Genomic DNA, 13,278 nt, shown 5'->3' with positions numbered 1-13,278 from the left:
TGCCACGTAGGTCCTTGGGCAAGCCCTGAGATGTTGCAGCTACACAGTGAAATGTTCAGGTTACAGGTAACACTACTTGCAAGTGAAGTGCAGCAGTGTTAAGTGCTCGCCTGGCAAAGGGGTGGTGTCCTTTGACAAGCTGGATACACTCCATACCAATGCAGCTCTACAGCCAATTGTGTGGTGTAAGCTGCAATGACTTCACTCAGCAGCTGGGCTATTCTAAGCAGGCAGGAAGGACAAACTGCTGCTGTCTCCGTGTAAGCTGCATCCCATTTCACTTCCTGCAAACCCTGACAGACAGTGCAGCTGCATTGTTTAGGACATTCTGGCATTTCTGCAGGTAAGGACTTGAGTGTGCTGGTGGATGAGAAGCTGGACACAAGCCAACAGTGTGCTGGCAGCCCAGAAGTCAAATCACATCCTAGGCTGCATCAGTAGTGCGGCCAGTGGACAGAGAAGCGGTTCTGTTACTTCGCTCTGCTCTGTCAAGACCTCACCAGTACTGCATCCAGCTCTGGAGCCCTCAAGGACACGGACCTGATGGAGCAGGTCTAGAGAGCCATGAAAATGATGATGGGGCTGGAGCATCTCTCCTATGAGGGCAGACTATGGAAGCTGGGGTTGTTCCGCCTGGAGGTAGAAGGATCCTCAGGAGCTGGTGCAGCAATCCCTCCACCTCCCACCTGCTTGGGCCAATCCAGCACACAATTCCCTTTAACACTGCTGAAGCATGAATGGATATTCGGATGATGATCTTGTATCAAGTATCTTGTTACTGTAACTACAAACCCCATCTGATCATGAAGTCTCTGTCCCTAGAAAGCAGGCCTGGTAAATCATAAATGATAGCAAACAGGACTCCACTGAAATCCACTTAGAAAAACCTCCTTTACTTCATGGGTTTATCATGTTGTCCACAGGAAGGGAAGGGTGGGAAGGTAGTAAACACATGTGGCCAAAGTACAGCTGTGTAGAATGGAGCATTGAGGAGATATGCTGCAGACACCTGAAGAGCAGCAGAGCATGCAGGACAACCCCGTGGGGATGCATTGTGCAGGTAGGGATAGTACCAAGAACAGAGTCTGGAAACCACATTCTTGCACTGCTGACCTTTTATTTTGTCATCTTCTGACCTTTGCCCCTCTTGCTGAAAATCTTCCACACCCTGCACAGGAGTCCACATACTGATCACCTCCATGCAGCACTGCAACCACACCGACAGCTGGTTCCAAAAGCTAGCGGCTTGTGGACTGTGATTGAGCTCTGCTGTCTCACCACTACAGAGGAATTATTCCACTTGGACAGATCGTGCTCAGTTGGGGTCTGTTTTGCCCATCACATGGGAGAGGCAGTTCTTGAGAACCCCCTGGCCACACAGCACTTCCCACTGTCCAGGCCAACATGATTATTCTGGCAATAACACATGTGTACGAACCAACCTGTTCACCTGATGCTGCAATGGCTTCCCTGTGAACTTCAGCACCAGCAACTTGGTACCGGTGCAAGTTCACAGGGAGGTTAAGATGGAGCCAGCTGCCCATCTTCTTTCCTGAAAACCTGCAAGGAAAAGGTCACATTTTGCAAATTCCTGGTACAGTGGGTCTTTGGATAATAAAAATTTTGGAGAACCCGTTCTCTGAAAGACAGAGCAGGACTGCCTGTGCTGCTGCTTCCTGTTAGCAGCTGTGACATCTGCTGCAGTTATGGAACACAGGAAGATATTCCCTGGGATCCAGAGTTCACACCAACATCTGACTTAAAAAAACAAACCCTCTTCTTTGAACCTTTTCCACGCTGGGAAGTCACTGCTAATATACCTCACTCACACTGAGAGGAAGCAGTATTGAAAAGAAACAGGTAACAGAAGACAACAAAGGTGAAAAAAAAGGACTCTATGGTATCATGGACAAAGAACACCACACTGGCAAGGCTGCTCAGTGGGAGCTGGGTTTCAGCATGAGAAAGACAGCAGTAGAGATGCACTCTCTTGCAGTAAGTTTGCTTCCCAGGTGAGCCTGAAACAAGTGGTCTTCAAAGGGCCTGTTGAAGGCCATCTTACTACATTAGTTACTAGGGGTCTCTGAAAGGCCAGTGAGCTTCCAAAAGGCTGGCAAACATCTACTGCTCACTGGACTGGAAGACCCTCTACATACATTCAATGCCCAGTGCTACAGCAGAGAGATGCCAGGAGAATAGTGGGTTCCTGGCAAGGTAATGATGTCCCATCACTTCCCAGCAGACCAGAGCTCACGTGCTACTGTCTGATGCTGAGCCTAAACAGCAGTGTATGAAGAAGAGACTGTGCTTTGTGCAACAGACTGGAATGTATGCTAGGAAGGGATCTGCTCTTCTGCTGCAGCCTTGCTGACAACAGGACAGGTAGAGGGCAAGCTAAAGCCTTTGTGCTCTGCACAGTGCTGCTTCATTTGTGTGCATACTGTGCAGGAAAGGATCTTCCCCTTAAAAAGACTCGAACGTTTTGCTATTCAGTCCCTTACAGGAAGAACTGCTAAAAGAGAACCCTGATCTCACCCATCAGAGGAAGATGACAAAAGAGACAGCTGCTGTACTGGAAACCACTAAACAAGCAACTAATGTGAACTAAACTGAGACTGTAACCAGAGCAGGAACAACACTGGGTACACTGTACAGGGGAACTACACCAGGAGAGGCAGCCTCTGCACCACAGCTTTGGTTTGAAGTCTCTCACAACTCATCAGAGGCAACAGTTTCAAAATCAGAATGGAGTCACAGTCCCGAAGACACCCAGTTGCTTCTCTTAGTGCTGTGGGTTACGTGGCGCTTGTAACTGAAAAGCTTTAGGATCACTCCTCCTCTTCTGCGGATTTACTTCCAGCCTCACTTGCGGATGGCTTCTGGAAATTCGTCTCTCTGTGCAGCTGAGGCTCCCCCTCCTCGCTACTCGCACTCTCATTGTCCACCCGCTGTGGACGACCTCTCTTGCTTCTCCTCATTTTTTCAACTCCAGCAGTGGGAAGCTTCTTGGCAGCCAGGGCCCCAGTTCTCTTCTTCTTGCCACGGGTCAAAGAGCGTTTCTTGCGTTGCTTCCTCTTCTCTTCTCTTTGGCGGATTTTCATTAGCTTCTCAAAGCTTTTGGTGGTAGTTGTGTTCACATCAAACCAGTCCTGGAGGGTTTAAAAGGCAACAGGTTGCTACTGCTACTGAAATATCACATGAACCCTATGGGGGCTTAAAATTGAACTGTCTTGTGGGACAAGGATTTCCAGAAATGTGAAATCAGGAAAGGCTGCTGCCTAACACGGCTCTGCTCTCTGATGCTCCTCTTCAGGTGTCACTGTCTCAGAGGATTTGGATCCAGTTTAGCAACTGCCTAGCTAAAGGCAAGGAAAATGCTGAAGAGCTAAACTGAGCATCAGCAGCAGGTTGGAACAAGACATGTGACATGACACAACACTTGCTCCTGAGACCTGTGTGTAAGGCCAGCTATATTCCAGTAAATCAAAGGCCACTTGAATTGAGGTTCCTGTCCCAAACAGTGAGCAAGAGAAAAACAAAACACTGCAAGCCCCCAGCATTTCCTTCCCAAGCCACCTCCCACATGCTGGGGTCTGAAGACTTTCACTCTGCCTTACCTCAGCATGCACAGAGTTGATGTGATACTTGACCCCGCTCTCCGAAATGAACTCCTTCTCACACAGGAGACACTTGTATTTACCAGCCACGAAGTCACCCTGGCACCAAACCAAAGAAATCCATCACCATTTGCTGCCCAGAAGGCTGATTCACTTACTTGGACCTTGCTCAGCTATAACCCATCAGTAAGAAGCAGCAACTCTTATTCATATCAATGTTTAAGCTACAGCAGCACTGACATCACTGACCAGTAGACCCACAAAACACAAGACTGCTCTGTGAGAGGTCTCCAGTGCTGTACCTGGAAAGTAAGCCCTTGTGGCTGTGAATATACAGGCAAGGACAGCAGCTTCACCAAAATGGAGGCCACTAAGACACTTCTTATTCATCTCAAGCACTGTTTGAAATGACAACACCATCAGCACACAGAGAAGCACTCAAATTGTGAGGAACTCAAGCTAGCAGATGGTAGAACAGCTTGAACAAGGAGATAGCTGAGGGGCAGTTAGGCTTTTGGTATAAAAGATAATGAGTATAGGAAGGCTACCAACCAAGGTACACGTGCCAAGGTGAGACTTGAGTCCTGAGACACTGCCATAGACAGATTCACAACCCTGAAACAACAAGAAAAGCGCATGTCAGCAAAGCTTGTACAACAGACCTGAAACCTGTCCCCTCTGAGGCTTCAGAAACATCTAAGGATTACCTGATTCGGGCAGTGAACTCTTCTGTACATCTTTATCTCTGTTTTCCACTTGCACAGCACATCTTGACTGAAAGTGGGCAGTCCAGGACGAGTGTATTTCAGCTGAGATAGAGAGATGGAATTGAAAGCTGGAAGCAGTGTTGGCTACACATAATGCCAACCATGTCCCTTCTCTCCCAGGCTGTGAGACAGAAATGCCATTGCTTCTCCTCTAACAGACTCTCAATAATCAATCTTTTCCTGTCTCACTGACTCTTGACAAACATAACTGAATCTGGAGTACCCCCATGACACCAGAATCCAAAACTTCTTGTAACCTTGACTGCCACATTTCCTCTAAATGTACTCACCTCATTAAAATCACAAATCATCCCTTTCTCTTGGGTTTCCCATACCCTCCATAAGATGGTCCTGGAAACTCTGAAGCCTGAAAACCTATGAATTATCCCTGCATGGCAGCAGTGATCTGCAGCCTATGACTTGTGAACAACATACTGCCTACAACTGTCTTTGTTACTTGTGTCCACTGAAAATTAGAGCAAAAAGATTTGAAGGTTGTTATGACCTGCCTGGATGAAATACACCACAGCAATTGCTACTGCAGCAATCCCAAAATCCCAGACCACAAAGAGCAAATGTGGATTCCTTCCAATAAAGTATTACTTCAATATTGCTTTCCATGAACCATTAAACATTTGCCACAGTGGGTAGATGTCAGTGCACTTGTTTGATATGAAGAAAGACTCAAACTCTACAAGGCTTCATACCTTCCGGTCATCTGGAATCAAGTCCTGCAGAACTTTTCTTTTGGGCCACTCTTTGGCCAACTCTTCTCCAGCTAGCTCATGGAGATAGTAGATTGCCACTTTTGCAGATCTCCTCTGAACTCTGCCAGTGTTGTTTGGCTCCCTTTTTACTTCCTTCAGGCTCTCTGTTCTTCTCTCCTCGTGGAGATAAGTGACCTGCAATGAACACAGAAAAGGTGAGCCTCCTTCACTAGTTCCTGTTTCAGTTGCACTACATACTGTGAATAAATATTCTGCCAAATTCTGCTGCTGCAGCTGTGGCTCATTGTTACAGACACAGGACAAAGTTCCATCCCACTAATGAGTCAGAACCCAAATTTACTCGGGGGAACCACAGCAGTAAGGCTCAAGCACAGTTTCAGGCAGCCTCTGGTCTTATAAGGATATCACATTGCTGTAAACCCCTCAAGGACAACAAGCATCACATTGTCTGTTCTGCTGCAATGTGAAGCCTTAAAGAACAGCACCTCACCTCATTTTTACATGAAGCAAAAGCAGAGCTGAGGAGAGCACACTGCCACCAGAGTGATTTATGATTAAAAACTTCTTCCTAATCACAGACTAGGTGCTGCTAGAAGCAAAGTATCAAGGACAGAACACTCCAGACAGAGAGAGCAATGCAGAAATTTGCTATCTCTATCTAACCCCTCAAGTAGCAGATAAAAGCCTGCACATAGTTATCTGTATGGCTGAGGCACCATCGCACCACCCTAATGCTTAAGGCACTTACCGGTCCATGCTTCGATCGCAGATGGTAGACAAGTCCTGCCTTTGATCTGTATGCTTTTCCACAGTGATGGCACTTCATTGCCATTTTCTCCAGCTCAGAAGCAGCCTTCCCACATTTTTTAATATGATATAGGTATCCCATTATGCTAGTAAAGCTGCCTGTGCAGCCCTGTCAATGCAGAAGAAAAATGCATGAAAGGAATATGTTCCCCAAGTGAGCACAAGATGACAGTGATCCAGATTTGCTGACCTAAGTACTATTACTTTTCCTGACAGGCCAGAGCCAATCAAGTAGTAACCTTTAACATCAGTCTACTTAGGGAGACAAACTCTGAGACAAAGTATTGGCTGCAACTGGGAGAAATTGTTTCTTAGAACTTCTTTGTAGGTAGTGGGCATCAGAGAATGGAATTTATAGAATGAGGAAGCAAGATGTTAAATGAGGATGCACAAATGGAAAAAAATTCAGCTCCAGATGGAGGAATTGGGCAGAAAAAGAGGAAGGTTTTACTCTTGGCTGGCTGGTTGAACTATCTACAATGCAGTAATAGTAGAGTGTTGGTAAATAAAACTTTCAGCTATTCCTAGGATACAGCCACTGGCCACAAAAATGATTTGAGGGCTGAAGCACCTCTGCTGTCAAGACAGGCTGAGAGAGTTGGGGTTGAGCCTTAAGAAGAGAAGGAGACCTTCTCATGGCCTTTCAGTACTTAAACAGGTCTATCAGAAAGATGGTAACAGACCTTTTAGTATGGCCTGCAGTGCCAGGACAAGGGGTGATGGTTTTAAACTAAAGTAGGTTTGGATCAGACAAGGGGATAAATATGTTGTAGTGAGAGTGGTGAGACACTGGTCCAGATTGCCCAGAGAGGGGGTAGATGCCTCATCCATGGAATCATTCCAGGTCAGGTTGGACAGGGCTCTGAGCTACCTGCCTTCATTGGAGATGTCTGTGTCCATAGCAGGGGGTTTGGACTAGATGACCTTGAAAGGTCCTCTCCCATCCAAAACATTCTAGGAGTCTATGATACTCTGATTTAAAAGGAGACACAAATTCAGCTCTGAACAGCACCAAAGCATACCCAGCAGAACTGTCATATCACTTTATGCTCATACAACCACTGCTGTTTAGCTCAGGATACTTAGCACAATCCAGTTTACCTCCTTTGTGCACTTGAGTTTTCCCATACGCTTCAAAACCTTCCGCAGGCGGTCTCGCTCCAGCTGCTCGTCCAGTTCTCCTCCCTCCTTCACAACTGGCTGAAGTACAGCAGAGAGATGAAAGGAAAACCAGAACGTTCAGCATTTGCAGGTCTTCTCACAGGGAATTCACTACCCAACAGACTACTGAAGAGAAGTTTCTAAAATAATTAAACTTCTGATTGTACAGAAGTGTACCAATGCAACCATCACTGCCTATATCCCAGAACAACTCCATTGTTTTCAGGAGTAAACTGTCTGAAAACCACTTTGCAGGTAAGAGTTTCAGCATTCAGATAGCTAGCTACGAACAAAACCTTGTTAACAAACGGTCCCAAAGTACATCTGCAGGGAAGGACAAGGGTATGTGCTTCCAGAATTACTTTTTCTCCCCTTCTGCCTGTGGAAAGTACTTGCTCTTCTCTGCCCCACACCTTTAATACTTCCTGTCTTGCCATTTTGCTTCACTAAATTCAACCAGACTAACTGCCTGTAATGGTTATTCATCTGTGCTAAAATACAGCTCAAATTCTTCTCCACTCTCTGATGGCTATTGTATATTGTGCTAGTTTGAAGCTAGCTAGAACGTTTTGGTAAGAAGAATTAGATTATAGGTTGTGAAAAGGAAACAATGGTGATGGCTACTGCACTCATAGGCTTGTCAAGATGTGTAAGAACAAGAACACAAACATTTGCTCTCTGTCTTTGGGGCTGCCCTTCTCTCTAATCTAACTTGCTGTATGTGTGACTAATCCATCTGCTTCCTAATTCCCCTGACTGACCCTCCAAACTCACCTTGAACATAAGGCAAGGTCTGGGGTAAGGTAGAGGGGTGGGGAGAAGGTGGAAGGGTGGCTGGGAGCCCCTCCTGGGGACTCAGGTTTCTGGGAGGGCTGCTGTGTTTCTTGTATATTTCTGTATATACTGTAAATACCTGCTTGTGTATTGTGATAAGCTGTAAATATAAAGCTTCATTCAGTTTCCAGATGGACTGAGCTTAGTCTGGGTGATTTTCTTAAGTGTGTGTGGGGGGGCAGGTAACACCCAAACTATCACATATATTATTTCCCACACTACATTATAATATTACACCTACACTGAACAAAAAGTTACATATGAGTGACAGACCTGTTTCTCAGGCCAATATGTAACCCCTGTTTCAGTTCCTAGCACACCTTTAGCTTCAGAAACCACAGTACTGAGCTATGCAAAAAACAACAGTAATGAATGACCTAAACCTTACCCAAAGTTCTGAATGACCTTTTCAAAAGTTCCAATTCTTCACAACTACAAGAGGAGATAGTGCCTTCTTTAAAGAAAAAGCAAAGAGGAAAAGCAGACTGTAGCATTGGTATCTTTAGAGCAAATAGAGACAAGAACTAAACTGCTTTTTCTGTCTTTTTACTTGTGATGAACTGAAGCCTAGCCTGCTCTTGATGTAGAAAAACTACTTTCTAGCAAAGGACTGAAAATTGAAGCCTAATGAGCAATCTTTCTTTTTTTTCTGCCTGAGAATGTCTTTTACATGTGACATATAAACAGAAATTCATCCCTTCCTTCTAAGATGTAGCAGGTCCTTCTCTGGAGACTTTCAAAACCCACCTGTATGCATTCCTGTGTGATCTGCCCTAGGAGATCCTGCTTTGGCAGGGGAGTTGGACTCGGTAATTTCTGGAGATCCCTTCCAACCCCTAACATTCTGTGATACCATATGGTAGAATAGTAACATTGTACTGCTTTGACAGATGTCAGATCTCACAGGAAATGTAACAGGTAGACAAGACTGGAACAGTTACAACGCTTGAAAAGACATACCACGTTCTGTTTCTGCGTGCACCAGGGAAAGAACAAAAGACTTTCTTGCCTGTAGGATTTTTAGATGCACAGCAGCTGTGTTACCTGATTGTTATGGTCTGCCATGACATGGTATTTCATCCCTCCTAAAGACTTCAGCTGCTTCCCACAGTGATGACATGTGAACATTTCCTAGGAAACAAGCAAGGACATGGTGCATGCAGCTGTAAATTAACCAAACCCAGCAGGAAACTCTTTTGGGGAAAAGAGCAGGAAAGCAGAGCATTTTATTTGGACCTGGTTAACAACACAGTAAGAACTAATGAGACTTTATGGAGCCTAAAATTTAGGGGAAGAAAGAAATAGCTGCAGTTTTGTTCACTACCTCAAATACCCAGCAACAGGCTAAACAAGAAGCACTAAATACAGCCTTTTATGGATGTATAAGGGATGCTGGATTAGAGAAACAGTGATGAGATGAAACTGGGTTTAAATGCAACACAAAACAGTGTGCAGACATTTCTATCAGTAAGCTGAAGAGAAGTAAAAAAACACATTGCTCATCTCTTGTGTTCTTACCTGCCTGCAATTTACCATATGTTTCTTCAGTCCTTCCACAGTCTTTCTGACCACAGCCCGGCATGTTGGACAGGTAACTCGGCCTTTATCCTGAATTTCCAAAGACCATTGCTCTTCCATGCTACCTGTCAAAACAAAAGGTTTGGAACAGCACTGCAAACATCATCTTTTTTTTTCTCCCCCCAACTTTGATGTGCACAATGAATCCTAGAAAGAAACAGGTCGCACACTACCAAATTCATGTCCAACTACCCTTCAAAAGGTTTAGTTCAGTTGCAGGTTTAACTGTCATGTGACAAGACACACAACACTCTTTTTGGGAGATCACTTTATAAAAGCTCTCCAATCCCACCACCATCCCCTTGCCAGGAGAGTTCTTCCTCTTGTTCAGCAGAGATTTGTTCTTTCTTCATTTTATTACAATTACTTTCAGTATAGAGTACATGTTTCTTTTCCAGCAAGAGTAACTAGTACTTTTTCACAGTAGTCACAGATGTTATGGAACTCAAGCTGTGCTGGGGGAAGTATAGGCTGGATGTTAGGAGGAAGTTGTTGGCAGAGAGAGGGATTGGCATTGGAATGGGCGGCCCAGGGAGGTGGTGGAGTCACCATCCCTGGAGGTGTTCAAGAAAAGCCTGGCAGAGGCACTTAGTGCCATGGTCTGGTTGACTGGATAGGGCTGGGTAACAGGTTGGACTGGATGATCTTGGAGATCTCTTCCAACCTGGCTGATTCTATGATTATATGAAGAGTTTTACTACTAACCAAACCTTTATAGCTTTATTTATGTTAGACACAAGTTCTGGCACTTAGAAGTGAATAGAGCTGCACCACCACACAACTGTCAAGTTTTTTTCAGCAGCCAGGGAAAAGTACCTTGTGTGGATGGTTTGAGATAGCCTGTGTAGCATGGTTTAAGGTGCCTGGTGTAACAAGTTTGGCATAACCCACAAGGATTCCAAATTACTGAAATGTGTTCTGGGAATACAGTGCCTCAGCAGCCATCTGCCTGAACTCTTATCATTAATACATCTAAGGGTTTTTTGCTCCTCTTTGCCCAGTAACAAGAGGCAGAGGTTGTCCCTCCCCAGGCAGCTGGGTGAAAAGTCTGGAATCAGACAGCACTTGGCAGCAAACTGAGGTATTTAATGAGTGCTGTGAGCTACACACACAAAGTCATTTCCCTTGCTGAGTCAAGGCTAATGCTCTTTTTCTAGGATGGACTGCTTGGGTCTCTGACTACCAGATTATCTTAAGAGGTAATTTGGCAGGAACAGCTACAGAGTTTTTCCTATGCATGTATCCTGCCAAGTAAAAAAGTATAATTATCTTAATGAGGTTTATAGTGAAACTCTTTTAACAGGCTTTAGCTCATTTCAAAACGTGATTCTCCCTTCCTTGTACCATTTTGCAGTGGTGAAACACGTGGAACTACTCTATTAGGCAGTATGCAGTCCCTCCAGCCTTGTTCTGCAGTGCTGACACAGTGCCAAAAGGACAGCAGCCAGCTCTTGCTCATCAACAACCAAGTCAAGAAGTGAAACACCACAAACGGAGCTGATGCTCAGATTCAAATCCTAGAATCCATTTACCTTTTATCTGCTTTATAAACAATTCTGGGCAACTGCTGCTGCTCCTTACCTGTGCCATAGGTTTCTGGTTCTTTCCGAACACATTGACCTTTAGTTTTGGAGTTTTGCTGCGTTCCAGCATGATGCTTCTTTCCTGTTTTAACACAAACAAGAAACACCAGAAGACTTAATTCTGTTATGAAGAGGCAGAGATTTTTTTTGGGTAGGAAGCTGCTATTTAATCTGCTGTCCCAAAGCCACTAATTCAGAAATGTTCCATTTTATTCTATTTTAGAAAGGAATTTCAAGGTGTTCCCCACCTCTCTTCAAAATCCATAGCTACTTACAGTGGCAGGCATCAATCCCATCCAGATATCTGTGCTCTGCATGGCTGTTCATATGCAATGTTCAGGGATAGGAACTAGCACACTGAAACATCTTCTGATCACAGTATGGCTGAGCCAGTCCAACAACTTGCTGACAACTAAATGGACAGTTCCGCCTCTACTCATTCCTGTCTTCATCAGCCTAAACACCTCTTACTGTTTCAGCATTTTCTCTTGAGTTATGATTTTTGCTCTCTTCTCCCTGTTCCCTTCAGTTGGTCCTCACATTTCCTGAGCAGCAGTGCCCACTGCTGGAAGCAGCACTTCAGATGTTGACCTCACCTTACAAAAGAATTACTTCACACATCTGACAGTTGACATTCCTGCTCAAACACCTTAGGACATCTGTCTTTTTCAAAACAAGGATGACACTGCTGGTTCCTGTTCAGATTTTAATCTGTTCTAAATCCCAGATCCTCCTGAAGAACTGACACCTAGAAGGTTGTTCTTCATCTTTCAACTGTGCTGATATTTCTTCCTAACTACAGTATCTTTAATTTTACACACTACATCCCATGATACTTTTAAAACTGTTTCTCATACATTGAGGCCACTTTCAATTTTGGTCCTTTTCTTCAACACACTGGCCACCTCATTCAGCTTTCTGCTGTCTACACACTTCCATGTCTTTAGTGACAAAAATGATAGTTAGAATTAAACTGAAAACAAATATGTAAACCATCACTCTATGCCTTTTTGTGTTTCACAGAAATCACAGAAACATTAAGGTTGGAAAGGGTCTCCTGAGATCACCTACTCCAACCCTTGCATTCAAGTCATGTCTGCTAAAGCAGGTTGCTGAAGAGTATGTCCAGTTGACTTTCGAGTATCTCCACTGATGGAAGTTCCACAACCTCTCTGGGCAACCTATGCCCAGCTCCTTTCAGGGAGCCAGAGACACAAACAAGGTCTCCCTTCAGCCTCAGAAGACTTGCACTCTAAACCTTCATCAGCTTCACTGTCTTTCTTTGGATATGTTCCAGCATCTCAATGTCCATCTTGGAACAAGTGGCCCAACACCAATGTCCAGTACAGGAGGATGATCTATGCACTAGGTCATTGTGATCCAAGTGCAGGACCCAGGACATGGCCTTATTAAACCTCATCTCATGGGCCTTGATCCATCAGCCTGTCTGGATTCCTCTGTAAAGGCTTCCTACCCTCAGGCAGATCAGCACTCCTACTCAACTCACTGTCATAGAATGGTTTAGGTTGGAAAAGATCTTCGAAGGTCATCTAGTCCAACTCCCCTTGCAGTGAGCAGAACCTTGTGGAGCCTGACCTTGAATATCTCCAGAGATGTAGTCTCAAATACCTCCCTAGGCAACTTGTTCCAGTGTTTCACCACCCTCATGGTAAAAACTTGTTCCTAACATCCATCTTCTCTAATTTAAAACCATGGCTTCTCATCCTATCACTAAATGCCTTTGTAAAAAGTCCCTCTCCAGCCTTTCGTAGGCCCCCTTCAGGTACTCGAAGACATCTGCAAACTCTCTGAAGGTGCCCTCGATCCCCTTGTGCAGATCACTGATAAAGAAATCAAAAGAACTGGCCCAAATATTATGCCCTGAGGATACCACTTGTAACCAGTCACTAACTGGATTTAACTCCATTCACACAACTGGAAGCTTGTAATTACGAATGTTAAGTTATTTGTATTACCTGAAACCTTCTCCTTCTTCTTGGGAGTGTCTTTCAGATCTTCACTTTCCCTATGCTCCGATTTCCTCTTGCCCTTCAATAGTACTTCTCCTGCTGATGAGTAAGAACAGAAATGCTTCAGTTTCATTATTCAATCTGGATAATAGCTCTGAGTTTGATGGTGCCTCAATTTATTCCTCTGTTCAGTAAGTAAAAAAAGTAACAAAACCCCAAACACAGTGTTTTTT

The 13,278-nt window shown here is 44.6% G+C and overlaps 1 protein-coding gene across 1 annotated transcript in view; it reads right to left on the bottom strand.

Moving 5' to 3' along the window:
• Positions 1-872: 872 nt before the first annotated feature.
• Positions 873-13,278, bottom strand: part of ZNF512 (zinc finger protein 512) — a 20,072-nt gene continuing 7,666 nt past the window's right edge. The window contains 12 exon segments of the mRNA XM_064146456.1: positions 873-2,903; positions 2,906-3,149; positions 3,618-3,716; positions 4,170-4,232; positions 4,325-4,426; positions 5,092-5,286; positions 5,861-6,028; positions 7,021-7,119; positions 8,959-9,045; positions 9,433-9,557; positions 11,074-11,157; positions 13,052-13,141. Coding sequence (XP_064002526.1) covers positions 2,863-2,903; positions 2,906-3,149; positions 3,618-3,716; positions 4,170-4,232; positions 4,325-4,426; positions 5,092-5,286; positions 5,861-6,028; positions 7,021-7,119; positions 8,959-9,045; positions 9,433-9,557; positions 11,074-11,157; positions 13,052-13,141 — 1,397 coding nt within the window. The 3' untranslated portion in view covers positions 873-2,862.

The sequence above is a fragment of the Pogoniulus pusillus genome, chromosome 7 (genome assembly GCF_015220805.1).
Source record: "Pogoniulus pusillus isolate bPogPus1 chromosome 7, bPogPus1.pri, whole genome shotgun sequence".
NCBI classification, from domain to species: domain Eukaryota; kingdom Metazoa; phylum Chordata; class Aves; order Piciformes; family Lybiidae; genus Pogoniulus; species Pogoniulus pusillus.
Note: the sequence above shows the minus strand (reverse complement) of the source record. Positions and strands in the feature narration are given on the sequence as shown.